Source organism: Haliotis rufescens, unplaced genomic scaffold (assembly GCF_023055435.1).
Source record: "Haliotis rufescens isolate VD_foot unplaced genomic scaffold, xgHalRufe1.0.p SCAF_6, whole genome shotgun sequence".
In the NCBI taxonomy this organism is placed as follows: Eukaryota; Metazoa; Mollusca; class Gastropoda; order Lepetellida; family Haliotidae; genus Haliotis; species Haliotis rufescens.
Genome location: NW_025964334.1, coordinates 11,882,760 through 11,908,597, shown reverse-complemented (window position 1 = coordinate 11,908,597; position 25,838 = coordinate 11,882,760). Strand labels below are relative to the sequence as shown.

Below are 25,838 nucleotides of genomic sequence, written 5' to 3'. Positions count from 1 at the left end.
TTGCCAGGATACATTGATCGTTGGTTCCAATCACAAATCATTATGATCCTGCAGCATCTAAATTATGGTGGGGAATTGGTCCAGGGTATTTGTCAAAAGTGAATCTAAAACACTGGGTTATGGAGTATGAGAAGATCACAGTTTACAAGCAATACAAGTGTAGTAAAATCTCTACACATGAACCAGTTGCAATAAACAAATATGTACGTGTACCCGATATTTTATTGCTCATCTACTTACATTTAAATGACATTGATGACAATAAATAAAAAAAGCCGATTTGATAATTACTTCAGCGTTACAAAAGCATATGCGACATGTATTAATAACCTAATTTATGAATAATAAGACATGTAAACAACATGCGAACGTTCGGAAGGCGCTTCCAGGGAAATTAGTCATACATCACTATAAAAATCGTTTTCTTATTTTTGCTTATTGTACATCTTTCCGACGAAAAAATACAACCACATGAAACATAAACATGTTATTGGACAGTATAAGCGTTCTATTCTAATTGTTCAAATTTTATATTGAAAATATATATTATTACAGGTAATTACGGTCACCTGTCATTGACATTGAAGGCAAGTAACATAACTAGCACATATCATTATGTAAAATGTTGATTTTGTTTGGTTATAAGTTTGTCTAAAGCTACTATAGCCCATTACTAGCTACAGTCAATGATGTGACAGTATCACTCTATAAACTTCATAGTATTACACACTTGTGTGACGGTTTCAATCTATTCAGTTTCTGAAAATCATTTCTCTTTTTTATCTATTTGTTTTCCAGGCGAGACTTTCACTTTCTGGGACACGCCAAACCGGAAGTCACATTTCCCCATCACAGGCCACGTGACCTTGCCATGTTTTATTTCAACATTTGTGGGCAAAGATGTTGCAGCTCGTTCTCGTCGATCTGCAAGTATAGTTGCGACATCCCCATCAATCGTCATGGCAACAGATGTTATACCCTTGGTACCCTTGATAATTGCAGTTATCCGTCCTTTGATCATGACCTTGACCTCGAATGTCCAGTTCGAGGTTTGTTCCTCAATCTCAAGCTCTGCCAGAGTGACCGAGTTCGGTTCTGACGTCACCGTTGTGTCTGTGGACCACGTCATGGACTTTTCGATGGTATTCTCCTCGGCAGTTTCCACGGTGTAGTTGAGACCAAAACCAATCGTTGCCTTGGCGACGTCAGCAGGCAGAGACAACTCTAGACCGAAGCTGCCTTCCTTTGCGAACCCTTTAGTTACGGCTGTTGTTATAGTAGCACTTGTAGTCTTCTCGGCTCTGTAACAATTGAGAGAGTGAGTGATTGGGTAGGTGGGCCTTGAGTATAGCGGCGCTTTTGGCAGTACTTCAGTTAGTCAGCTAAATGTTGGACGACCTGAGCTGATGCAGATCTTAAACCTTTACAACTTTAGAGAAACCCAGGACCAGGCTGTAGGTTAACTGTCACATTACCATCTCATCCTACCGGGTAGCCATTTTCAGTGCTGGATGTACAGAGGCATATTTCAAACAAAGTCATTTGCCTAAGGAGACACCACATGTGCTACATCTGCTTCAGTATGGGAAAGGACCGAACCAAAAAAAACTCAGTCACGCTAGCGAACGCGGTCACCCATCCACCTAAATTCCGTTGCTTTACTTAACCTGACTTGTGACCTGTGGGATGTGCATTGGCCCATGTACGGCCACATTAAGGTCAATGCTGAATACACAGACTAGCCATTACACCTGACCATCTTGTGACCACTCTCACCTGAAGGCATGCGTCTGTGACACTCCTGTGTCGTTCTGGTACCTTGATGTGAAGACTGCCTGGGTCTCGGTGTTGGGAACGCCCTGGCTGGCCCCGGGGGTGGGGGTGTCAATCTGTGTATACACCGGCTTCTCCGACTTGAACTTGACATGATCCCAGACAAGCTGTATCTGAGCTTCTCGAAATTTGAGTTTCTTCCCTGTTGCACTTCTCAAGTAGTTTTCCCAAGCCCAGGACTTGAACAGCGTCTCCAGATCCGTCTCCGCTCCGCTGTCCTTTCCTTGGACCTAAAAGAAGATGTGTGATTACTGTTTTACGCCGCTTTGAGCAATATATCAGCACTATCGCGGTTGGGAACGCCAGGCATTGCTTTGTGTACGCATGTGAAGAATCAAACAGCGACTTTCGGTGTGACGAGCAAACGCTTAAACCACTAGGCTGCTGCACTGCCCCGGGTGAAGATTAAATGGCATGAAGTTGGTCTTCTATTCCATTTTAAGGCCTACCAATGAAAAAAAACGAAAATGTTATGTTAGTTGGTTTACGAATGGTATTTCTTAAAAACGCTGGAAGGCGGTCGAAATAAAACTACAAAACAAATAAGTTAAGGCCCTTGAATGAATTGCGTGTTTTGAAGTGAATGAAAAAATACCCCCTCTAGAACAAAAATCACATTCCCCACCCCACTCCCTTCCAATATATATTGGTCGACATTAAGAACGAAATGAAATGAGTCCACTAGACATATACTGAACCATATTTATAGCTACTGTTTTACTGAATTATGATATTGTCGAAACTATATTACACTTCAAGTCGTGACAACCTGCCGGTATGCATTCTTTACAAGCTGGATACACCTTATTGAAAACGGAAGCGGGGTGGGTTCACTTAAAATATATAAGCTTGCACATAATTCGGGAAACAATTTGCCTTTGTCAGGAAGAAATGAGTCAATTACTTGTTATTTTTGTTGAAAGCATGTCAGGAAATGATCTGGTTATATTCTTTATACGTCACATGTTTGTTTGTTTGTTGTTTACCACCGCACTATTCCTGCTGTATGTCGGCGGTTTGAAAATAATCGAGTCTGGACCACACAATCCAGTGATTGACATTATGAGCATCGATATACGGCAATTGGGATACGATCACATGCACCAACCAAGTTAAGGAGCCTGACCACCCGATCCCGTTAGTCGCCTCTTACGACAAGCATTGTCGCCTCTTATGACAAGCATGGGTTGCTGAAGACAAAATGATCAGTGTGCTTCAAAAAGGGGGTGGGTGGTGCGCAACCCTGAACCCCCTCCGTAGATCCGTGTCTTTGGTATACACGACTATCGTCAAACATCAGTCAGACCACGGTAAACTCACCCCTGACGACATAGGGATATGCAGGTAATTTTGTTCCACACCGGCTGTACTACAGCATGTTCCCATCCTGAAAGTAAACACAACTGCATAAAAATCTCGGGACACATTTTTCTCAAAAGTAAGGATGGGGGTAGTACTGTGCTTTCGAAATGATGAGAGACGACCACCTTCTATTTACCCCCCCCCCCCCCCCCCCCCCCTCCCTCCCAAAAAAAAAAAAAAAAAAAAAAAAAAAAAAAATAATAATAAATAAATAAAAAAACTAAAAACTTAAATTATTATTATTATTAATAATAATAATAATAATAATAATAATAATAATAATAATAATAATAATAACTAAAATTTAAAAATATAAAATAATTTAAAAAAATAAAAAATAAAATAAAATAAAATAAATAAAACACAACTGGGAACACATAGAACTCGTCTCTTATATTATGTCAGTTGTCAAACATGTCATTTTATGGAGTATGCTTAATATGACGCGAAACAAAATGATAAAAATAAAAAAGATTTTTATTGGCAATGGCAATCACTGATCATCATGACGCGCACACTTTGTCCTACAATTTTTCTTTTTAAGTATCTGGGCATAATCTTAAACTCACTCAATTAAAACACTTTACATCACAACCATAACGTGAAAATAACACATTATTCACAACTGTAATCACACTGTAAGTATGCTGATAAGTAGGGTTTACTTTTGATATTATATTCCGATACTTTCGCTATTGGACGAAATACGACAATGCGACTGACAATGACCAGACGCACAGTTTCAAAACGGAACAGGACACAATATCCACCGCTAGCATCAAGCTGACCAAAGGCTACAGCAAGCACGCGAATACTGGGATTGAAATGGACCTCCCGGAAGAAATGTCACGAATGAATGCTGGAGAGGAATCCCCGAATGCGAGAAAGAAACAGATGGCGACTGCTAGTTTCGGAAACAGCATTCACGTGGGAACTGACGAAAACAGCGTTGTCAGTAGGAAGAAGGCTTGGTCTGTGGACACAACGATATCCTCCAAGAGTGGGAAACTGACGATAGCCCAGCTGGAGGTGGAGGAGACAAGCGCAACTTATGAATTCGCCAGTGCCATCAAATTGAAGGGAAGGGTGGTTGCTGTCATTCGGGACAGGAGGAACATGGAGAAAGTTGTGCAGGTGGTTGAAAACGATGTGGCAACAGTTCTTAATGACGTTAATGACAGAAATGGAGGTAGGATGGGGGATTTTAGGTTTGACATGGACAACCGCACTGTTCAACTGCCACTAGAGGGCACCGTCACATTCAGATATGGCGTGTCCCAGAGGGTTAAGGTTTCCTATGGACAAAGGACTGATGAAGCAAGAAACCAAATCACCCCAAGACCCAATATGTACCCATCGATTCACTTGGAGGATGTGTGATTGCTTTTATTGGCCTAGATGTAATATCTACATCAATAATGACATAAATATGAGACATTGTTACCAGCATGTTCCTAGCATTCGTGATATTTACCTTACAGTTAATATAAATTCTGAGTGGAAACCATTTCACTGTTATTCTGTTAGTATTCCTGATTCTATTCGGAGAGTCATTATATGGATGGGTGAACGCGTTTCGGCAGTTTGGCTCCTGAGAGTTTCTAGGGCTTCGGCCCGTCCCCAAACTGAAGCACATGTACCACTTGTGGTGTCTTCTTGGACAAGTGACTTTGTTCGAAATGTGCCGCTGTTCACCCAGCAGTGAATGGGTACCCGGTAGGATGAGATGGCAAATGTAGTTTGTTAACCTAGCGCCTTTCAGGTAACGTGGGTTGTATACTCCCCAAGGAGCTGAGTATGATTGTAGCGTACACACTGACAAAGTGACCGGGGTAAAAAAAAAACCTTGAGCATGCCCCTGTGCGGTGGGGAAATATGCGCAATATAAAATGACCTGTTATGGTATGTTTTGTATTCGGGAGAAGATGCTCCTTTGATGCAGAGTACAATTGTCATATTCATTTTGTGAACATGTCAGCACCATTAAAACAATTTATTGTTTTATATCTGACCCCGTTCTTACATGTCACTTAAAATATTATGACTGTCGTTTGAGCGTTTATATCTTCTTCGCCTTATGCATGCATCGTTATTGTAAATACACGAATAGTGTCGTTGTATGTTTTTGTATTGGAGAGAAGATAATCCTGTGTCATATTTACTATGTGAACTATGTGGAAGTATCATTATTGCAATTGTGGTGGTGTCCATTTAAAAAAGAAAATAAATTGTTTTCATCCGACCCTATCGATATATGTACATCGCTTTTAACAATATTGCTTGTGATAGTTTATGTCTGCTTCACCTTATGCATTTACCGTTATTGTAAATGCACGAACAGTGTCGTTATTATTTGAAATAAATTTAAACATTTTCTATTTCATATCTTCATGTCTTTTGTGTAGATTAAAGCATATATATATATATATATATATATATATATATATATATATATATATATATATATATTTGACCGGCTCCGTGGTGTAGTGGATAGAACGTCTGCCCGGGGAGTGAAAAGTCTGTGGTTCGTTCCCGTCCCTTACAAAAAAAGACGTTCAAAGATGGTACTTGTTGTTACCATGCCTGGCGCTCGGCACAAAGGGGCTAAAAGAAGCACTGGTCGGCTTCTAGACAGTATACTGTGCCTGAATGTTATACTGCGGCATGGTATCTCAGTTGGTTGGCACTGTAAAGTCGGCAATAGTCCGGACTAGTACAAACAGCCACACACACGTGTACCACCTTGCTATAAAAATGCTAAAATACTGAACGCGAAACCCCATTTCACCTCGACTCACCTTAAAACTTTTTTGATAGTATTGTTGAGAGGAACGAGTGGCCCTTAGGCGTAGCAGAAACAACTTTGAATCTAAACGATTTTCCAGTATGGCAACGTGACCTTAAGGTCATCTAGAGCAATACAGGAAAACAACCTTGAAAGTTCATGTGAAATCTCCACAGCCTGCTTACCTAACTCGAGATCCTCCTCAGTCCAGAAAGCACCATCTTCACGAGGCAAGAGAGTTAACTGACTATAAAAGTCCAGTTTCCACCCTTGCCGAACTAGGCTGGTATTATGGAGTTACATTTTGGCTGGACTAACCAGTCTATGCATAATCCAATCAAAACCGCGCAACAAAATTGAAATCCGGTTCGTAATCTGTCGTGCAGATTTCGGTCGCTTGCAGGATTTGGAAAGAATGTGCACCGTGATTTGATGCACTTCGCGATGTAAGACCGTTTTATCGCAATATAGATGTTGATTATCGATCAGATCGTCTTGACTGGGTGGCGCCATAAATGCTAGTGATACGAGAAGTGGAATCTGGTCCATAGGAGAGGCTTAGAAGGGACATAACTCGTAATAACCGCTGGTGGCGCTACGATCGAGCCCAGGAATTCCAGCCTAGTTCGGCAAGGGTGGAAACTGGACTTTTAAAGTCAGTTAGCTCTCTTGCCTCGGGAAGATGTATAGCACTTACTCACATGACATCATCAGAAGAGAGTGAGTGAATTGAATTTAACTCCTTTTTAAAGAATATTTCATTTAGACCATGGCATGTCATGAGGCCGTAAAGCCGTTTGTCACTTTCGTGAAACCCAAGAGTATGTGTATGGTGATGTTAAACCAGAAAGTATTTGCGAACGTTGGATTCGAACCCTCGATAATAGGTTGTTTGCATACCGAAGGGACGCAAGTATGCACAGCGAATTGCGGCGCCTTAGACGACTGGCCCACCCATGCCCCCCATCACAACATAGAATATTCCATATGTTTCTATAACTCTCTATCACAATCGACAGTATTCCGGATGTTTACACATGACACCAGCATCTAAATATAGTAACTTCCTTACAACTGCTTACATTATGCAGTACTACATTCCTGCCAACTAATCACTGTCCAAACACAATGCAATGAGCGTCTACCGAATCTCAACAGAAGCAATGTAAAACAGTTACAATCATTGTTCAACAATAAAATACACTGCCATAAACAGGTGATACCCAAGACAACGGGAATGGTGCTGACAAACCTAGAAACATGATCGGGGAGACCGGTTTGGATCAGTAGAATGACTAGTATGAACTTGGCTGCATTTGTATTGCTGTTTTCACCATAGTTGCAAGTATAAATAAATGACAAGAGGCATCATTATCACCATCGTTTCAATCCGGAGCAGTAAGCATGTTCATATAAGATAACCAAACGCTGAGATGTCTGACATTTCAAACACTAATTGGGGCGGTCGGGTAGCCTAGTGGTTAAAGCGTTCGCTCGTCACGCTGAAAACCCGGGTTCGATTCCCGACATGAGTACAATGTGTGAAGCCCATTTCTGATGTCCCCCGCCGTGATATTGCTGGAATATTGCTCAAAGCGGCGTAAAACCATATTCACTCACTCAAACATTTATTAAATGGCTTCAATGTATTCATAAAAAATCTAAAACTGATAAAAATGGATCATAAAACTGTGCATGAAGTTAAACATGTTATGAGATATATCGTATCTGAAAATCCGGTCACTGATCGTAAGATTTCATGCAGGTCGTTAAAGACGTCCCAGGGGGCTGAATACCCATAATGCGTTGTTGTCTTTATTATCTTAATAGAATGTTGAGGGTCGGCCCATTTCCTAAACATATTCTACTTGTAATCAGTTGTGTGTACAGATATTGTGCGGTATCCAGACGAAATGCTTGCGGTAACAACAGTTAGTGACCTCCACAGTGTTCCGTGAGTAAACTCGACTCCACTCAGAACGTGATCAAGTTTCATGTCTCTGGTTAGTCTAGAACAATCTAGCAAACAGAGTGAGTATGGTTTTACGCCGCTTTTAGCAATATTCCAGCAATATCAAGGCGGGGACACCAGAAATGGGCTTCACACATTGTACCCATGTAGGGAATCGAACCCGGGTCTTCGGCCTGGCGAGCGAACGCTTTAACCACAAGGCTACCCCGCCGCCCCTCTAGCCTACAGAAGAAGAAGAAGAGGAAGCCGATGATGATGCTGAAGAAGTTTATTCCGTATCAAAGGCCACATGACAAAGACTACAATGCATACATAAAAGCGACAAAACCCTATTCCTATTCAATAGAAATCTCTGCTAAAAACAGAGTCGATTGTGCGATTCCAACTATATCATGAGCATGTTTTTAGGAATCACTATCAAATAGTGATGATACCAGGTGTTCGCGTAAAGATAAGCGTATAAAATGAAGCTTTGGCAAAGGGACAGATGGGGCACTTCTTATGCAAAATCAATAGAATATTTATGTTACATTAAGCAGGCAGGTTTCCTTTTAAATATATGGCAATAATTTGTATCTGCTTCACATTATTAGACTAATAGCTGATTGATTTTCGTTCATGATGGATACATTTAATAATAACTAGGGATGAAAGCCAAAGTTCTGTTTTCCGTGTATAATGTACAAATTGAAAGGGAATGGTATCTTCAGTTGTATTATGGTGTACATTTATTGCACTTAAATCAATCAGTATTGACTTTTTCATTATAACGAGGGGCGGACGGGTAGCCTAGTGGTTAAAGCGTTCGCTCGTCACGCCGAAGACCCGGGTTTGATTCCCGACATGGGTACAATGTGTGAAACCCTTTTTCTACCCCGCTTCGATATTGCTGCAATATTGCTAAATGTGGCGTAAAACCATACACACTCACTCACTCACTCATTATAACGAAACTGTTGAACAGCAACCACTATAAGCATAGGCACTAATTCACTAATAATATAATCACGAATATAATCAATGTAAATTCGAGAACCATTTTCGTTTGCACGCTGACAATCTACACCGAAACACTGTTCACAATCAATGGAACGTTTCCGAATATTTCAGAACACAAAGCTCTGTTCTGTATTGGAAGATGGGTCATTTTACATTCATGGGTGACTGTTTGTGTGATGGTGATGTTTTCCCTCTCGCTGGAACTAAATCGTGGTCTGATATGCTGGATAAATATACAATACTTCAAAACAGGTGATGTGTACAATCCCGTGAAGTACTGACGATGTGATGCTCTAGGATTGAATTGACAGAAAATGTCTGGGATAAGGCACGATATATTCATAATGTCTGTATGCCGGCCCAAGGTCTTATTGATTGATTGATAATGTCTGTATCTACTGACTGTGACAACCGAAGCTTGATATTGGTACTATAGCATCGAGATGTACGATGCATTAATCAGCATTCTCAATGGGCGGCACAAAGAATAGGCTTCCTGAATAACTCCCACATGAGGACTCAAACCCGAATATATTGTCCACATACCCTTGCCGATAATCTGTACAATAATTAACCCTCACGCTTCTTTCACAGGTACGTTCTTTGAAAGATCTTGACCGTCTGTGATACACCGTATTTAAGGTGAAGAGATCCGGACACAGGCCAGGTGACGGTACGAGAGTTGTTGATATGTACAGTGAACAGTTTACCGAATCTGTCTTTGTCTTTCATGTCCCCCAAAACGGTAGCCACATCCCCCTGCACAGTCATGACATGTCTTCTCTGGCCCCGGGCGTCTTGTATCACAGCTAAGATCGTCCCTTTCAGCTTCACGTCCATCGAGAATTCATACTTGGAACTTGTTTCCTCTATTGCCAGTTCAGCTACAGTCACCAGGTTACGCCTTGAGGTGATCTTTGTGTCCACGGACCACTTCACCTTATTTTCAATAGTGTTCTCTTCCTCGTTATCCACATACAGTCGATGTCCAAAACTGGCCTCCGCTTTGGAAGGTTGGGGAAGATTTGGAGGAAGTGTCAGTTCGATGCCAACGTTGATTTCCCTGGAGAAACCCTTTGTTAGTTTGGTGGTGGCTGTGGAAATCGTCTCTTTCTCAGCTCTGAATGTCTGTTCTTGGTCTTCGTCTGTGTTGTTTTGGTATTTGGAGTCATACAGGACATGTACTCGGTGGCCATTCGTTCCCATTTCCGTGTATTCTGGCCTTAACGATGTGATCCTCACCTTGTCCCACTTCAACTGGATATCAACTTCTTCAATCTTCAGCTTTCTGGACCAGACTTTTTGTCTGGGTGTCTTAAGATAGGTCGTCCAGGCCCACTCCTTGAACATCGTGCCAATGTCTGTAATTTTCGTGGACCTACCTGAAACTTTAAAGAATATCATCCGTCACAAGTCATTGTTATTGTTTCGAGAAGAAGTAATCTAGTTGTAATCATATTTAAATTATATAACAAGGTCACGCTGATATAAAAAATAATCTTCTTTACATGCCAGACCCGTGAGGAATTGGTCTTCAGCAACCCATGCTTGTCGTAAGAGGCGACTAACAGGATCGGGTGGTCAGGCTCGCTGACTTGGTTGATGCATGATATCAATGACGGGAGTGTCAAGACTCGATTGTTTACAGACCGCCGTCATGTAGCTGGAATATTGCTTAGTGCGGCGTCAAACAACAAAGAAAGAAAGAAACAAACAAACTTCCTATGCTAAGTAATTTAGCTCATTCACGGACTTCATCAGCGTATGACTGTGTAAATCGTTGCCATGACATTAAAGTTATTTAGTTTTTTTCGGGATATTACGTACGCATAAACAAGTATGACCCTTATTCCTCTGGTATCTGCAACGAGTAACTTTAAATTATAATGTTTTCAGACTGATTTATGTACATATTACCACGATATCAACTGCCGAGCAAAAGAAAATATACATTTGATTGAAAATTAAATTTGACCAAATAATTACAAACGTTATCAACACGTTTGGCGCGGTGGGGAAGCCTAGTAGTTAAAGCGTTCGCTCGTCACGCCGAAGGCCCGGGTTCGATTCCCCACATGTGTACAGTGTGTAAAGCCCATTTCTGGTGTTCCCCATATTGCTTGAACATTGCTTAAAGCGGCGTAAAACCATTCTCACTCACTATCAAAACGTTACTCGGCTGAAAACAGCCTCAGAAACGCTGCAAACTTAAGGTCCAAAACTTTACTGATACCCGTTTCAAATTCATCACCATCGAATATTAGGTGGAATATTATTAGCATCACTGCTGTCTCACTCACTCAAGCACTCACTAATTTACCTACCTGAAGGAATCGGAGCCTCAAAAGCCATGTTTTGTTGCATCATGAGACGTTCGGTCCAGTTGAAATATCATCCATCTAACACTGATGAGGTTAGTGAGACCATACTTTATATACTCGAGCTATGTTAGATATCAGACAACTATGACAGCCCGTGTTTCTATATGTTGAGTCCATGTCACGTTATTTATGGCATCAGCAACTGGAGGTATTCCCCCCTAGATAAGGGACGACATCAACACTTTCATATCTGTGTGGTTAATCGCAGGGGTTTCTACGTATAAAAATAGTGTATTCTGCCTCATGCTGCGATATGCTTACTGGAAACAAAACATAATCACTACTCGGAATTAATGACGAATAAATCAGCGTTAAGAATACATTAACTGAGTAGCACTAACACCCCAAGTATGTGTGCAGATGCTGTCGCGCGTCTAGCTGGTTTATGTTGTGTTGTAATATCAGACGATGTGTCAAATGGCATTAGTTTTGAATTTGTCTCTTAATGAATCATTTATAGGTATCGTCACAACAGGTATCGGCACTCAGGGACAAACGCACACGCACACAAACACGCACACATACAAAGTCACGCACACGCGTACACACTAACACATATTTGCTTAGCTGGTTCATAAACAAATATAGGTTTGTACGTAAAACTTCTTACATTAACACTTTTGCTCATCTTTGTAAATAAACACGTCCATTAAAAATATAAACATGTAAATGTATCCCTCTAAACAGAGATTTTATATCAATATCGCAATTACAGGCACTGTATTTGACGGATCTACTATTGACTAGCTATGCGTACAGGAATGTCAAATCGATATCTTAAGCTTTGAGCGCACGTGACGCCGGGTCCCGTCTGTCGATGAGAACCTATCGACATAGCTGTGCTACTGACCTAGTTGTCAATTCTTCGGGGATTCCCCTTGTCACGCAAGGTTAAACGTTATAACAGGTATGTCTTTGTATAGACATAGAGCTGACGGTTGTGTTTAACACCGGTCCTAATATAGAGCTGTCGTTTCAGACATTAGCAGATGGTTGTTTCCCTACTTTCATTTTTAATACCCACAACTAGGTATTCAAACACTTTCATACATGAACAGATCAGTGACGATATTTACAGTGTCGCATGACATAGATAACATGTTCTTGAAGCATTACAGTGCATTCGGTACGTGGCTCATTCGGGTTTGCTGAACAATTTTTATTTTATGTCATACTTTGAATATTACAAGTTTCGATTCACATCATGCTTGTTTTGGAGATAAACATACTGTGTTTTCAATGTAGATCTTCATTACCTGTAGAATAATTGCGCTAAATTGACATTGGGACCGAACGCGCAGTGTGTGATTTCAAATGTTCAATTTACATGTACATTGAAAACACAAAATGTTTATTTCCATTCTACCCTGACTACATCAAACGCTAACTCTTTGGTGTTAGCAAATCTATTGAGTGAAGTGTCAAAAATTGAGTTCAGTGTTTTGAGTGGGTTGTCGATCAGAATTTACGGAACAAGAGCCTTTAAACAAAATATGTCGCTCTCTATACTCAAGCAGTTTGCTTACAGAGTAATACTTCACACGAACTTATGACAGGCACTGAAAGCATGTAGCACGGCAACTTCGTATATAACGAACACCCTTACCACGAGCTGACGTATATAACGAACTTTTTTGGGTCCCGGCCATTTGCAGTATATATGTTGTATGAATGCTTATAACGAACTACGTGTTATTACGAACTAAAATTAGTGGTCCCTTTGTGTTCGTTATAACCGTAGTATTCTAGTGTATTAACCTAACACTTGATGTGAATTTTGAGTGGAAATCATTCTGTTCGCGAGTTTTGTATGTACCATTACAGTCTCGTTAAAAAGTAATCACTCTTTGTGGAGGTGGACTGCAGTTTCAAAAATGAAACGACAGAGAGTATATAGGTATCTTAGTTATAGATATATATTTTGTATATATACACGGAAATCGTAAATTCCTACAGTACCTTCGTGCTTTGCTATCTATCCCACGTGAGCCTATAATGCTCGCGTGTTTGATGCAAACCTTTATAATGTCTTTATTATAAAAAAAATCAATGTACAGATTTTAAATTTCTTATTTTGCTGAGATGTCAGCGATTCACATTAAAGATGTTAATATGACAGAGGGATTACCGTACAGACGCCGGCAGTGAAGGATCACAACATCTTATAAGGGATCAAACATTTGGTATTCTGGGGTGCCCGGGAAAAAAGATATTTGTTCCAGAATATACGGAGATGTTTTTGGTTTGTTTGGTATTTTTTGACACAGATTATGCAAGAAACAATGTTGTACTCCTCGTTTTGGAGAAACAAATATATGCTTTGAAGCAGTGACAGAAAAAAAAAATTCTGTTAAAAATCACTGGTCACCCATTCCCCCTCCCCTACAATGTTAAATGGTTTGTCTCTTTGGCAGTGTTGCCAGTAGTTCCAGAGTAAACACCGAATGTGTAGCTTAAGTACATTAGTTTATACCGGTCCATCGCGTATATGGTAATATGTTTTTGTGTTGGAGAGAAGATAATCCTTTGATGCATAAAAGGTTTGTCATATTTATTATGTGAACTTTGTGTAAGTATTATAAATGCAATTGTGGTGGTGTGCATTTAAAAAGGAAACCAATTGGTTTCATGTGACCCGATTCATATATGTACATCGCTTTTAATATTATGACTGTTGACTGTTTCGGTATGTCTACTGTGTCGTTTAAAGCAACGTTTATCATTGTATAGTGACGCAATCTATGCGCCGCAATCTTCCATGCAAAATTATGTCATTAAAAAGGCCGATTATTTTGATGGGCAGGTGCATACTGACATTTCGTCATCTCTTTAAGCCTGTATTGCTTGTTGGCCTGATACCTCGCGTGCAATTGGAGTAAGTGTTCTGGTTGGGTTGAACAACCACGCCTACATATGTATCTCAACATAATTTAGCAGAATATATACTTACACGTATAGGTACATAGGTGAAACTACATTACTCATTTCCCGAATAAAGTGTTAGTGATTTAGTGGTTATGTTTTAGCTCAATGTTACTTTTTTGTTGTTGTGTCTGTTGTTTAACGCTGGACTCAGCAATATTCCAGCTATATCACAGCGGTCTGTAAATAATCGAGTCTGGACCAGACAATCCAGTGATTGACATCACGAGCATCGATCCACGCAGTTGGGATACGAAGACATGCATCGACCAAGTCAGCGAGCCTGACCACCCGATCCCGTTAGTCGCCTCTTACTAGTCGTTTTTTACGGCAAGCATTGGTTGCTGAAGACCTGTTCTACCCCGGATCTTCACAGGCCACTATGTTACAGTATTTCAATGATCAATGTTAAATACTCCGCATGCGAATTTCTTGTCCATACTCACTCACTGTGAGTAAACACGACTCCACTCAGAACGTGATCAAGTTTCATGTCTCTGGTTAGTCTAGAACAGTCTAGCCAACAGAGTGAGTGAGTATGGTTTTCCGCCGCTTTTAGCAACATTCCAGCAATATCACGGTGGGGGACACCCATGTAGGGAATTGAACCCGGGTCTTCGGCCTGGCGAGCGAACGCTTTAACTACCAGGCTACTCCACCTCCCCTCTAGCCTACAGAAGAAGAAGAAGAAGATGCTGAAGAAGTTTATTCCGTATCAAAGGCCACATGACAAAGACTACAATGCATACATAAAAGCGACAAAACCCTTTCCCTATTCAATAGAAATCTCTGCTAAAAACAGAGTCGATTGTGCAATTCCAACTATATCATGAGCATGTTTTTAGGAATCACTATCAAATAGTGATGATACCAGGTGTTCGCGTAAAGATAAGCGTATAAAATGAAGCTTTGGCAAAGGGACAGATGGGGCACTTCTTATGCAAAATCAATGGAATATTTATGTTACATTAAGCAGGCAGGTTTCCTTTTAAATATATGGCAATAATTTGTATCTGCTTCACATTATTAGACAAATAGTTGATTGATTTTCGTTCGTTATGGATACATTTAATAATAACTAGGGATGAAAGCCGAAGTTCTGTTTTCCGTGTATAATGTACAAATTGAAAGGGAATGGTATCTTCAGTTGTATTATGGTGAATATTTATTGCACTTAAATCAATCAGTATTGACTTTTTCATTCTAACGAGGGGCGGGCGGGTAGCTTAGTGGTTAAAGCGTTCGCTCGTCACGCCGAAGACCCGGGTTCGATTCCCGACATGGGTACAATGTGAGAAACCCTTTTTCTACCCCGCTTCGATATTGCTGGAATATTGCTAAATGTGGCGTAAAACCATACACACTCACTCACTCACTCATTATAACGACAGCAACCACTATAAGCATAGGCACTAATTCACTAATAATATCATGACGAATATAATCAATGTAAATTCGAGCACCATTTTCATTTGCTTTATGAAAACACGCTGACAATCTACACCGAAACACTGTTCACAATCAATGGAACGTTTCCGAATGTTTCAGAACACAAAGCTCTGTTCTGTATTGGAAGATGGGTCTTTTTACATTCATGGGTGACTGTTTGTGTGATGGTGATGTTTTCCCTCTCGCTGGAACTAAATCGTGGTCTGATTGGCTGGATAAATATACAATACTTCAAAACAGGTGATATGTACAATCCCGTGAAGTACTGACGATGTGATGCTCTAGGATTAAATTGGCAGAAAATGTCTGGGATAAGGCACGATATATTCCTAATGTCTCTACGCGGGCCTAAGGTCTTATTGATTGATTGATAATGTCTGTATCTACTGACTGTGACAGCCGAAGCTTGATATTGGTACTAGAGCATGGAGATGTACGATGCATTAATCAGCATTCTCAATGGGCGGCACAAAGAATAGGCTTCCTGAATAACTCCCACATGAGGACTCAAACCCGAATATATTGTCCACATACCCTTGCCGATAATCTATACCATAATTAACCCTCACGCTTCTTTCACAGGTACGTTCTTTGAAAGATCTTGACCGTCTGTGACACACCGTATTTAAGGTGAAGAGATCCGGACACAGGCCAGGTGACGGTACGAGAGTTGTTGATATGTACAGTGAACAGTTTACCGAATCTGTCTTTGTCTCTCATGTCCCCCAAAACGGTAGCCACATCCCCCTGCACAGTCATGACATGTCTTCTCTGGCCCCGGGCGTCTTGTATCACAGCTAAGATCGTCCCTTTCAGCTTCACGTCCATCGAGAATTCATACTTGGAACTTGTTTCCTCTATTGCCAGTTCAGCTACAGTCACCAGGTTACGTCTTGAGGTGATCTTTGTGTCCACGGACCACTTCACCTTATTTTCAATAGTGTTCTCTTCCTCGTTATCCACATACAGTCGATGTCCAAAACTGGCCTCCGCTTTGGAAGTTTGGGGAAGATTTGGAGGAAGTGTCAGTTCGATGCCAACGTTGATTTCCCTGGAGAAACCCTTTGTAAGTTTGGTGGTGGCTGTGGAAATCGTCTCCTTCTCAGCTCTGAATGTCTGTTCTTGGTCTTCGTCTGTGTTGTTTTGGTATTTGGAGTCATACAGGACATGTACTCGGTGGCCATTCGTTCCCATTTCCGTGTATTCTGGCCTTAACGATGTGATCCTCACCTTGTCCCACTTCAACTGGATATCAACTTCTTCAATCTTCAGCTTTCTGGACCAGACTTTTTGTCTGGGTGTCTTAAGATAGGTCGTCCAGGCCCACTCCTCGAACATCGTGCCAATGTCTGTAATTTTCGTGGACCTACCTGAAACTTTAAAGAATATCATCCGTCACAAGTCATTGTTATTGTTTCGAGAAGAAGTAATCTAGTTGTAATCATATTTAATATTATTATATTAAAGGTCACGCTGATATAAAAAATAATCTTCTTTACATGCCAGACCCGTGAGGAATTGGTCTTCAGCAACCCATGTTTGTCGTAAGAGGCGACTAACGGGATCGGGTGGTCAGGCTCGCTGACTTGGTTGATGCATGATATCAATGACGGGAGTGTCAAGACTCGATTGTTTACAGACCGCCGTCATGTAGCTGGAATATTGCTTAGTGCGGCGTCAAACAACAAAGAAAGAAAGAAACAAACAAACTTCCTATGCTAAGTAATTTAGCTCATTCAAGGACTTCATCAGCGTATGACTGTGTAAATCGTTGCCATGACATTAAAGTTATGTAGGTTTTTTCGGGATATTACGTACGCATAAACAAGTATGACCCTTATTCCTCTGGTATCTGCAACGAGTAACTTTAAATTATAATGTTTTCAGACTGATTTATGTACATATTACCACGATATCAACTGCCGAGCAAAAGAAAATATACATTTGATTGAAAATTAAATTTGACCAAATAATTACAAACGTTATCAACACGTTTGGCGCGGTGGGGAAGCCTAGTAGTTAAAGCGTTCGCTCGTCACGCAGAAGGCCCGGGTTCGATTCCCCACATGTGTACAGTGTGTAAAGCCCATTTCTGGTGTTCCCCATATTGCTGGAACATTGCTTAAAGCGGCGTAAAACCATTCTCACTCACTATCAAAACGTTACTCGGCTGAAAACAGCCTCAGAAACGCTGCAAACTTAAGGTCCAAAACTTTACTGATACCCGTTTCAAATTCATCACCATCGAATATTAGGTGGAATATTATTAGCATCACTGCTGTCTCACTCACTCAAGCACTCACTCATTTACCTACCTGAAGGAATCGGAGCCTCAAAAGCCATGTTTTGTAGCATCATGAGACGTTCGGTCCAGTTGAAATATCATCCATCTGACACTGATGAGGTTAGTGAGACCATACTTTATATACTCGAGCTATGTTAGATATCAGACAAGTGAACTATGACAGCCCGTGTTTCTATATGTTGAGTCCATGTCACGTTATTTATGGCATCAGCAACTGGAGGTATTCCCCCCTAGATTAGGGACGACATCAACACTTTCATATCTGTGTGGTTAATCGCAGGGGTTTCTACGTATAAAAATAGTGTATTCTGCCTCATGCTGCGATATGCTTACTGGAAACAAAACATAATCATTACTCGGAATTAATGACGAATAAATCAGCGTGAAGAATACATTTACTGAGTAGCACTAACACCCCAAGTATGTGTGCAGATGCTGTCGCGCGTCTAGCTGGTTTATGTTGTGTTGTAATATCAGACGATGTGTCAAATGGCATTAGTTTTGAATTTGTCTCTTAATGAATCATTTATAGGTATCGTCACAACAGGTATCGGCACTCAGGGACAAATGCACACGCACACAAACACGCACACAAACACACACAAAGTCACGCACACGCGTACACACTAACACATATTTGCTTAGCTGGTTCATAAACAAATATAGGTATGTGCGTAAAACTTCTTATATTGCCACTTTTCCTCATCTTTGTAAATAAACACGTCCATAAAAAATATAAACATGTAAATGTATCCCTCTAAACAGAGATTATATATCAATATCGCAATTACAGGCACTGTATTTGACGGATCTACTATTGACTAGCTATGCGTACAGGAATGTCAAATCGATATCTTAAGCTTTGAGCGCACGTAACGCCGGGTCCCGTCTGTCGATGAGAACCTATCGACATAGCTGTGCTACTGACCTAGTTGTCAATAGTTCGGGGATTCCCCTTGTCACGCAAGGTTAAACGTCATAACAGGTATGTCTTTGTATACAAATAGAGCTGACGGTTGTGTTTAACACCGGTCCTGATATAGAGCTGTCGTTTCAGACATTAGCGGATGGTTGTTTCCCTACTTTCATATTTAATACCCACAACTAGGTATTCAAGCAATTTCATATATGAGCAGATCTGTGATGATATTTAGCATTTTATTGCAGTGTTGCATGACATAGATAACATGTTCTAGAAGCATTACAGTGCATTCGGTACATGGGCCATTCGGGAATGCTGAACATATTTTGATTTATATCATTGTTTAATGTATAACAAGTTCCGACTTCATAGCATGCTTGTTTAGAAGACAAACGTACTGTGTTTTCAATGTAGAGCTAGGGTTACCTGTAGATTTAACCGCACTAAATTGACATTGGGACCGAACGCGCAGTGTGATGTTTCAAATGTTAAATTTAGCGCGGTAGAATCTACAGGTAACCAAGATTTACATTCAAAACACAGCATGTTTATTTCCATGCTATCATTACTAGATCTAACGCTAACTCTTTGGTGTTAGCAAATAAATTTATATTGAGTGAAGTGGCAACGATTGAGTTCAGTGTTTTGAGTGGGTTGTCGATCAGAATTTGGCGCTCTATATGCTCAAGCAGGTTACAGGGTAATTCACACGAACGTATGACAGGCACTGAAAGCATGTAGCACGGCAACTTCGTAAGCCAACACGAGGTGGGCGCCACTAAAGAAAACAAAGGAAGCCTTTATGACGTCATACCGCTCATTGTGACGCAAAAGATGACTCTCTGGTGACTCTGCTCTCTGTTGTCCTCAAAACTTGAAATACATTCTCTTTGTAGATGTCTATCGTGTTTTCTGCTCGAACTGCATTCCCACATATTCTTTGAATATTGCAATAACGGCATTTTTTAAATTTGGTAGCCTATAATTGTACTTTTAAGTATTTTAGTATATGCCTTCCGACAATGATTGTGTAAGGAGTATTATTCTAAAAAATATTAGCTTCCGCGTTGGTGCGGTCGTCAAATCGGCTATTTCAATCAGAAGGGGTTTATTGTGATTTGATACCTCTGTTTTACAAATCAAAATCGAGTGTTTTCCAAATTCATAGTAAATATGTTATTTAACGCCGCATCCAGCTATTTTCCGGTTATATCACCTGCTCGCACAATGTCGAGATTTGATCAGACTGACCAGTGATTGATATTATGAGCAATGTTCACACCGTCGGGATACGATGACAAGCAATCAACCAGGACACTGATGACCCGATCCAGTTAGTCGCCTCGTACATGATATAAGTTGCTGGGCATGTGTTGTGACCAAGAGTCCCCCGGGACACTTCATAGCACGTACAGTGCCCTTATGTGTCTTGAACATAGACGAGTTAGTACATAAATAAAACTAGATATGATCACCGTGAATGACGACACGTCCGAAAACGCCGTACGTTTAGGTTTGTTCGATAATATGAAAGCATACACATACATAGTTCATCATGTGAAAATCAGTACACGAACATAACATTGAATAAAAATCTATTTTCATATTTTCTTTAATAATCGTAAAACTTTCCTTGAGGAAAGTACAAATTTCGGAGACCTTGGCAAAATTATTTGCGTCTTGTAACTCGTTCATAATGGAAACTTTCAGTAGAGAAACATTTTATTGAATAAGAATCGGTTTTCATATTTTTAAAAATAATATATTACACATCTTGAAACACCTTGACAAAAATATTTAGCCCTTGGATATTCACATCACTTTAATAAACTTTGACAAGTAAATCAAATTGGTTGTTGTTGTTTTTATGGTTAAGATATGATCACTCTATTACTTAGGGATGGGGGATGGTGCGGAATTATTTTGCTGTAACCTTCATCTCGTCGGTCTTCTCTCCTTCATATCGTATTTGTGTGTCGGTAAAGGCGAAAAGTGTGCACTTTGGGTGAACAGCACCAAACTTGACACACTTATACATTGAACCACTTCAAACATTTCTGGATATGGATCCAACTCAGCAGCGCCCCCTGGTGGTAAAAAGTCCAAGATGGCCGCTAACACGTTTGAAATCACTTATGATGCCAATCCTTACTAAATATATCATAGTCATCTGGTCAATTTATCCAAATTAAAATCGTAATGCATTCTGGATTAATCGCAACAATGCTGTATATAATTCAAAGCTGGTATGCAGCACCCCCGGGTGGTGATGAAAGTCCAATATGGCCGCCAACATGGTTGAAATCTCTGATGATATCAATCTATACTCAATATATCATAATTACCTGTTATATTTATATACATTATCACAGTAATTTATTCATGATTAATTGTAACAATGCTGAATATAATTCAAATCTAGTATGTAGCGCCCCCCTTGGGGTTATGAAAATCCAAGACGGCCACCAACATGACTGAAAGCTCTAATGATATTAATCTATACTCCTTATATCATAATTATACTGACTGCGAGTCGTCCAGTCCTTGTTTTAGCCCCGTAATGCCGAACGCCAGGCAGGGTAACAACAAGTGCCATCTTTTAACATTTTTTTGATATGACGCGGTCGGGAATCGATTTACGACTTTTCTCTCACTGGGCAGACGCTCTATCCACTCTACCACGGAGGCGGTCTACCAATTTGTTAGAAAACACCAGTGACGCTAAAGAACTAGAAAACAATGTTCGCTTCATATTTAAAAAAGCGGCACTTCGAATGAGCTGTCGATGGCTACCTTTAAAGAGAATGCATTTGCCCTGTCTTACTACGAAGCTGTCACGATCGTGTCAAAGTAATTCCGTCATAATCTATTTATTGTCTGGGTATTTCCAGGTCGTACATGACAAAAGCCTAGTTCCAACTCGTCATGACATTGTTTTGAAACCATTGACTACAGTGTGTGATGTTTTGTCACAGGCTGAGGTAATGGTATGCATAACGTGCTATGTGAATACAGCATATATAATTATGTCAGAGACACACACCACGTATATGGACTTACTGACTCACATTTGAACACTGGTATATATGATTTCACGTTATCAAACACACATGCGTGCGCGTGCGCATACATACATACATACATACATACATACATACATACATACATACATACATACATACATAGGGCCAACCATACACCATTCCATTACGACAGGCAGGTGTTTTCTTTTTTTCAACCTTCTGAAGAATAATCATTTTTTAAAAGAATTTTCTGGTATTTTTTTTCAATAAAATCCAAGGAAAACATTATCCTAGATGTACATGGGTGAACATATTCAATCCAGTGTGACAAAAAGACTCTACGATCCCTCTGTTTCATGTTATGAAGCTCGAGTGGATTATTTCTACTGTTGTTCGGTGTTTTCATTGTTTTAATTGATCCACACCATCCTGTCACGACTGATGTAGCGTTGGCTCTACAATAATATCAGGTGTATTTGTTTCGTGAGGCATTGTCAGGGAGCTGTGCTCCAGAGAACATGGTATCATTAAACAAGTGAGTGAGTTGGGTTTAACTCGGCTTTTAACAGTATTCCATTTATATCAGCTTAACGTGGGAGGAAAGAACGAAGTGATGGGGGTCTCAGACGTTTACCACTCCGCTTCGGTGAAAACCACGAGCACGGGTATGGTGCTGACAAACCTAGAAACAAAATCGGGGCGAACCGGGATTCGAACCCACAATCATAGGTTTGTTGCGTGACCAAGGGACGCAACTCTGCACAGCGAATCGCGTCGCCTTAAACGACTAAGGGCCACCCGTGCCCCCATCATTAAATAAGAATAAAGTATTAATGAAAACGTTGTAATAGGTTCGTAGGTTTATTATAATCAGCGTGTTGCAAAGGATCAAAAACACAGTTTACGCTGACAACGATCACAGATTAATACACAAGAACAAACATAAAAGCTGTTTAGCTTAGCAAATGTATAATAGTAATACATAGAGGGTAGCAAAATCAACACTTGGACAAGATAATTGACAACCTTTAAGACGCACATACATCTAATTAAGTCGGCTGCGACCAATTAACACCTTAATTAATGAGTTTATTAACACTCTAATGAGTGAATAACCACGGATGAGTTAATTAAGTGGAAATAAACTCATACAGCCTATCCCTAAAATTAGACGAACAACGCCTGAATAACAAACTCGTGTTATAAACTCAGGACTCTGTCACTTTGACTGGGCAAGGAAATTCTAAACTTTCAACAAAATACAAGGAACTTGGCTTTAGGAGTATCTGGATTCATAATCATTAAAACGGGTACTTGACCAAAAGAGTAACTTGACTCCACCTGAACTAGACAATCGCGAGAAAGTTGGTTTCCCACGGATTACCAGAACAAGGGGGTATTAAATTCAATAGCCTAGCAAAAAGGTTTTCACTCACTACAACCAGAGTAAGTCAGTACTAGATTAAAACTGCCCCGTAATTTCTTTATTACAATAATTTTGAACTTTCCTCTCACATTTCGGCAATACTGTTCAAAGTGCCGTTAAAACCAATTTACTCATGCACTCATCGATATAAAACACACTGTAAACTAGACACCGATATATTACGGAAAACTTTTTTCAAAAATCATTCATCAACCTTTTTAGAAAGGTGCAAAAGTAATATTACTTGATTATGCTGAGATTAAACTCCATGTGATTATACAAAGACACGAAATCTTAGCCTTATGAGTCCGACAGTTCGAGCGATGATATCTTGACCGTCTGTGACACACCGTATTTAAGGTGAAGAGATCCGGACACAGGCCAGGTGACGGTACGAGAGTTGTTGATTTGTGCATTGAAAAGTTTACCGAATCTGTCTTTGTCTTTTATGTCCCTCAAAACGGTAGCCACATCCCCCTGCACAGTCATGAGATGTCTTCTCTGGCCCCGGGCGTCTTGTATCACAGCTAAGATCGTCCCTTTCAGCTTCACGTCCATCGAGAATACATACTTGGAACTTGTCTCCTCTATTGCCAGTTCAGCTACAGTCACCAGGTTACGTCTTGAGGTGATCTTTGTGTCCACGGACCACTTCACCTTATTTTCAATAGTGTTCTCTTCCTCGTTATCCACATACAGTCGATGTCCAAAGCTGGCCTCCGCTTTGGAAGTTTGGGGAAGATCTGGAGGAAGTGTCAGTTCGATGCCAACGTTGATATCCCTGGAGAAACCCTTTGTAAGTTTGGTGGTGGCTGTGGAAACCGTCTCTTTCTCAGCTCTGAATGTCTGTTCTTGTTCGTCGTCTGTGCTGTTTTTGTATTTGGAGTCATACAAGACATGTACTTGGTTGCCATTCGTTCCCATTTCCGTGTATTCTGGCCTTAACGATGTGATCCTCACCTTGTCCCACTTCAACTGGATATCAACTTCTTCAATCTTCAGCTTTCTGGACAGGAGCTTGTGTCTGGGTGTCTTGAGATAGGTCGTCCAGGCCCACTCCTTGAACATCGTGCCAATGTCTGTAATGTTCGGGGACATACCTGAAACTGTAAACAGTATCATCCGTCACTTTAACATAATTAGTCATCATTATCGCTTCATGAGGAATTAATCTGGTTCTGATTTGGTTTTGCCTGTTGATAAATATTCATGAAGATTTCATTAAAAGAATTTGTTTGTGTAATGAAAATTGTGTATTAGATAAAAAGGTCCAGTAGAAATAAGAGTGTCCTTACTCTGAGACTATCGTAAATAGTTTGATATATAGAGGATTCATCACGAGTGTTTTTTAATATGGGAAATATCAACCGAGTCTTAGTTAATCGGTATTTGCCGAGCCTTGGGCGAGGCAAATACCGATTAACGGGACGAGGTTGATATTTCCCATATTAAAAAAACACGAGTGAAGAATTCTATTTATCATTTTCACATTTTTGCTTCCAAATTAAGGAATAATTGCATTAAACATTAACATCTGCAACTTGTCGAAATCTTACGTATAGATCGTGCGTAGTGATACATGTTTTCCATAGCCATGTAAACCAAAATAAACAATTCGCTGAGAAAAAAAGTTCCTCGGATTATTTTAAACAAAATACTTGAACAGACTTTTGCAGAATAATTGAAACTTTAATAACGGTAACAATAACGGTAACAACAACGATTCTGTGTAATCTGATTATATCTCTGGTGTAACTTCACTTATAATATATAGTTTCAAATCAAACCGCTCGCTCTTCCGGTTATCTAATTTGCATATCTAATTTGCATACTTATGTCATTGGGGTATGACATACATGTTTTTATGTCATAAGCTTATGTCATGGATAAATGCTTAAGTTAAATGATAAAGACTTATAATAGCCGTAGCTACGATCACTTTTCACAGTTGTCCCTATCCATTATTAATTGCTACGTGTGGCGTTAAGCAACACACACAAAGAAACAAAGAATGTAATGAAAACTAACTTGTCTTTTTAAGAGTCGTTTGTGTGGAAAGACTAAATATATTTACAAGGGGTTTCCGTAGTAAAAAGGAAAAGTATTTTTGATCAATCAGAATCAAGCATTATTCAATGCCTTGGTTGAATTACATATCTCCGCACCTAGGTGTAATATTGCGGGAATCATTGCTCTCTCACTAATTAACCTACCTGAAGGAATGTCGGCAACGTAAGCCTCGTTTTGTTGCATTACTCCTGGTGAGTCGTTCTGTCAAGTTGTAATGTCTCTAACACTGGTGAGGTTTGCGAGAACACGCTTTATATCATGGAGATATTGATGAGAATCTGTAGACATGGCTACGCTGCTGACCCAGTTGTTCATAGTAAGGGGATTCCCCATGTACGTCAGCGTGGAAACGCAATACCTGGTAAGTCTTGATATAAATAAAACTG

At 40.1% G+C, this 25,838-nt stretch overlaps 3 protein-coding genes across 8 annotated transcripts; 1 reads left to right on the top strand and 2 right to left on the bottom strand.

Annotated features, from left to right (window-relative positions):
* Positions 1 to 204: 204 nt before the first annotated feature.
* On the bottom strand, positions 205 to 3,246 carry LOC125374890. Its single transcript, XM_048386607.1, has 3 exons — positions 3,154 to 3,246; positions 1,777 to 2,063; positions 205 to 1,301 (listed from the first exon to the last, which is right to left on the bottom strand). Exons 1-3 carry the CDS (start codon positions 3,217 to 3,219, stop codon positions 767 to 769), a joined length of 888 nt encoding a protein of 295 aa, XP_048242564.1. The 5' UTR covers positions 3,220 to 3,246; the 3' UTR covers positions 205 to 766.
* Positions 3,247 to 4,020: 774 nt separating this feature from the next.
* Positions 4,021 to 4,575, top strand: LOC125374705. The gene has a single exon (XM_048385970.1). It carries the CDS (start codon positions 4,021 to 4,023, stop codon positions 4,573 to 4,575), a length of 555 nt encoding a protein of 184 aa, XP_048241927.1.
* Positions 4,576 to 9,008: 4,433 nt separating this feature from the next.
* On the bottom strand, positions 9,009 to 25,765 carry LOC124120131. 6 transcript variants are annotated; one of them, XM_048386347.1, is made up of 3 exons: positions 25,596 to 25,765; positions 23,738 to 24,488; positions 9,009 to 9,591 (listed from the first exon to the last, which is right to left on the bottom strand). In XM_048386347.1, exons 1-3 carry the CDS (start codon positions 25,633 to 25,635, stop codon positions 9,543 to 9,545), a joined length of 840 nt encoding a protein of 279 aa, XP_048242304.1. In that variant the 5' UTR covers positions 25,636 to 25,765; the 3' UTR covers positions 9,009 to 9,542. The 6 variants fall into 6 exon arrangements, with proteins under 6 accessions (XP_048242304.1, XP_046338829.1, XP_046338830.1 ...); XM_048386346.1 differs by lacking the exon at positions 9,009 to 9,591 and adding an exon at positions 14,948 to 16,306 and having other exon boundaries at positions 23,713 to 24,488; XM_046482873.2 differs by lacking the exons at positions 23,738 to 24,488; positions 25,596 to 25,765 and adding an exon at positions 11,279 to 11,408 and having other exon boundaries at positions 9,009 to 10,342.
* Positions 25,766 to 25,838: the final 73 nt, after the last annotated feature.

Coding starts and splice junctions, on each gene's coding strand:
- LOC125374890 (XM_048386607.1), bottom strand. CDS start 3,219: ATGGGAACATGCTGTAGTACAGCCGGTGTGGAACAAAATTACCTGCAT. Junction 2,064..3,153: donor ATATCCCTATGTCGTCAGGG/GTGAGTTTACCG, acceptor ATCTTCTTTTAG/GTCCAAGGAAAGGACAGCGG. Junction 1,302..1,776: donor TCACAGACGCATGCCTTCAG/GTGAGAGTGGTC, acceptor CAATTGTTACAG/AGCCGAGAAGACTACAAGTG.
- LOC125374705 (XM_048385970.1), top strand. CDS start 4,021: ATGGACCTCCCGGAAGAAATGTCACGAATGAATGCTGGAGAGGAATCC.
- LOC124120131 (XM_046482880.2), bottom strand. CDS start 25,635: ATGCAACAAAACGAGGCTTACGTTGCCGACATTCCTTCAG. Junction 24,489..25,595: donor CGTTGCCGACATTCCTTCAG/GTAGGTTAATTA, acceptor TACTGTTTACAG/TTTCAGGTATGTCCCCGAAC.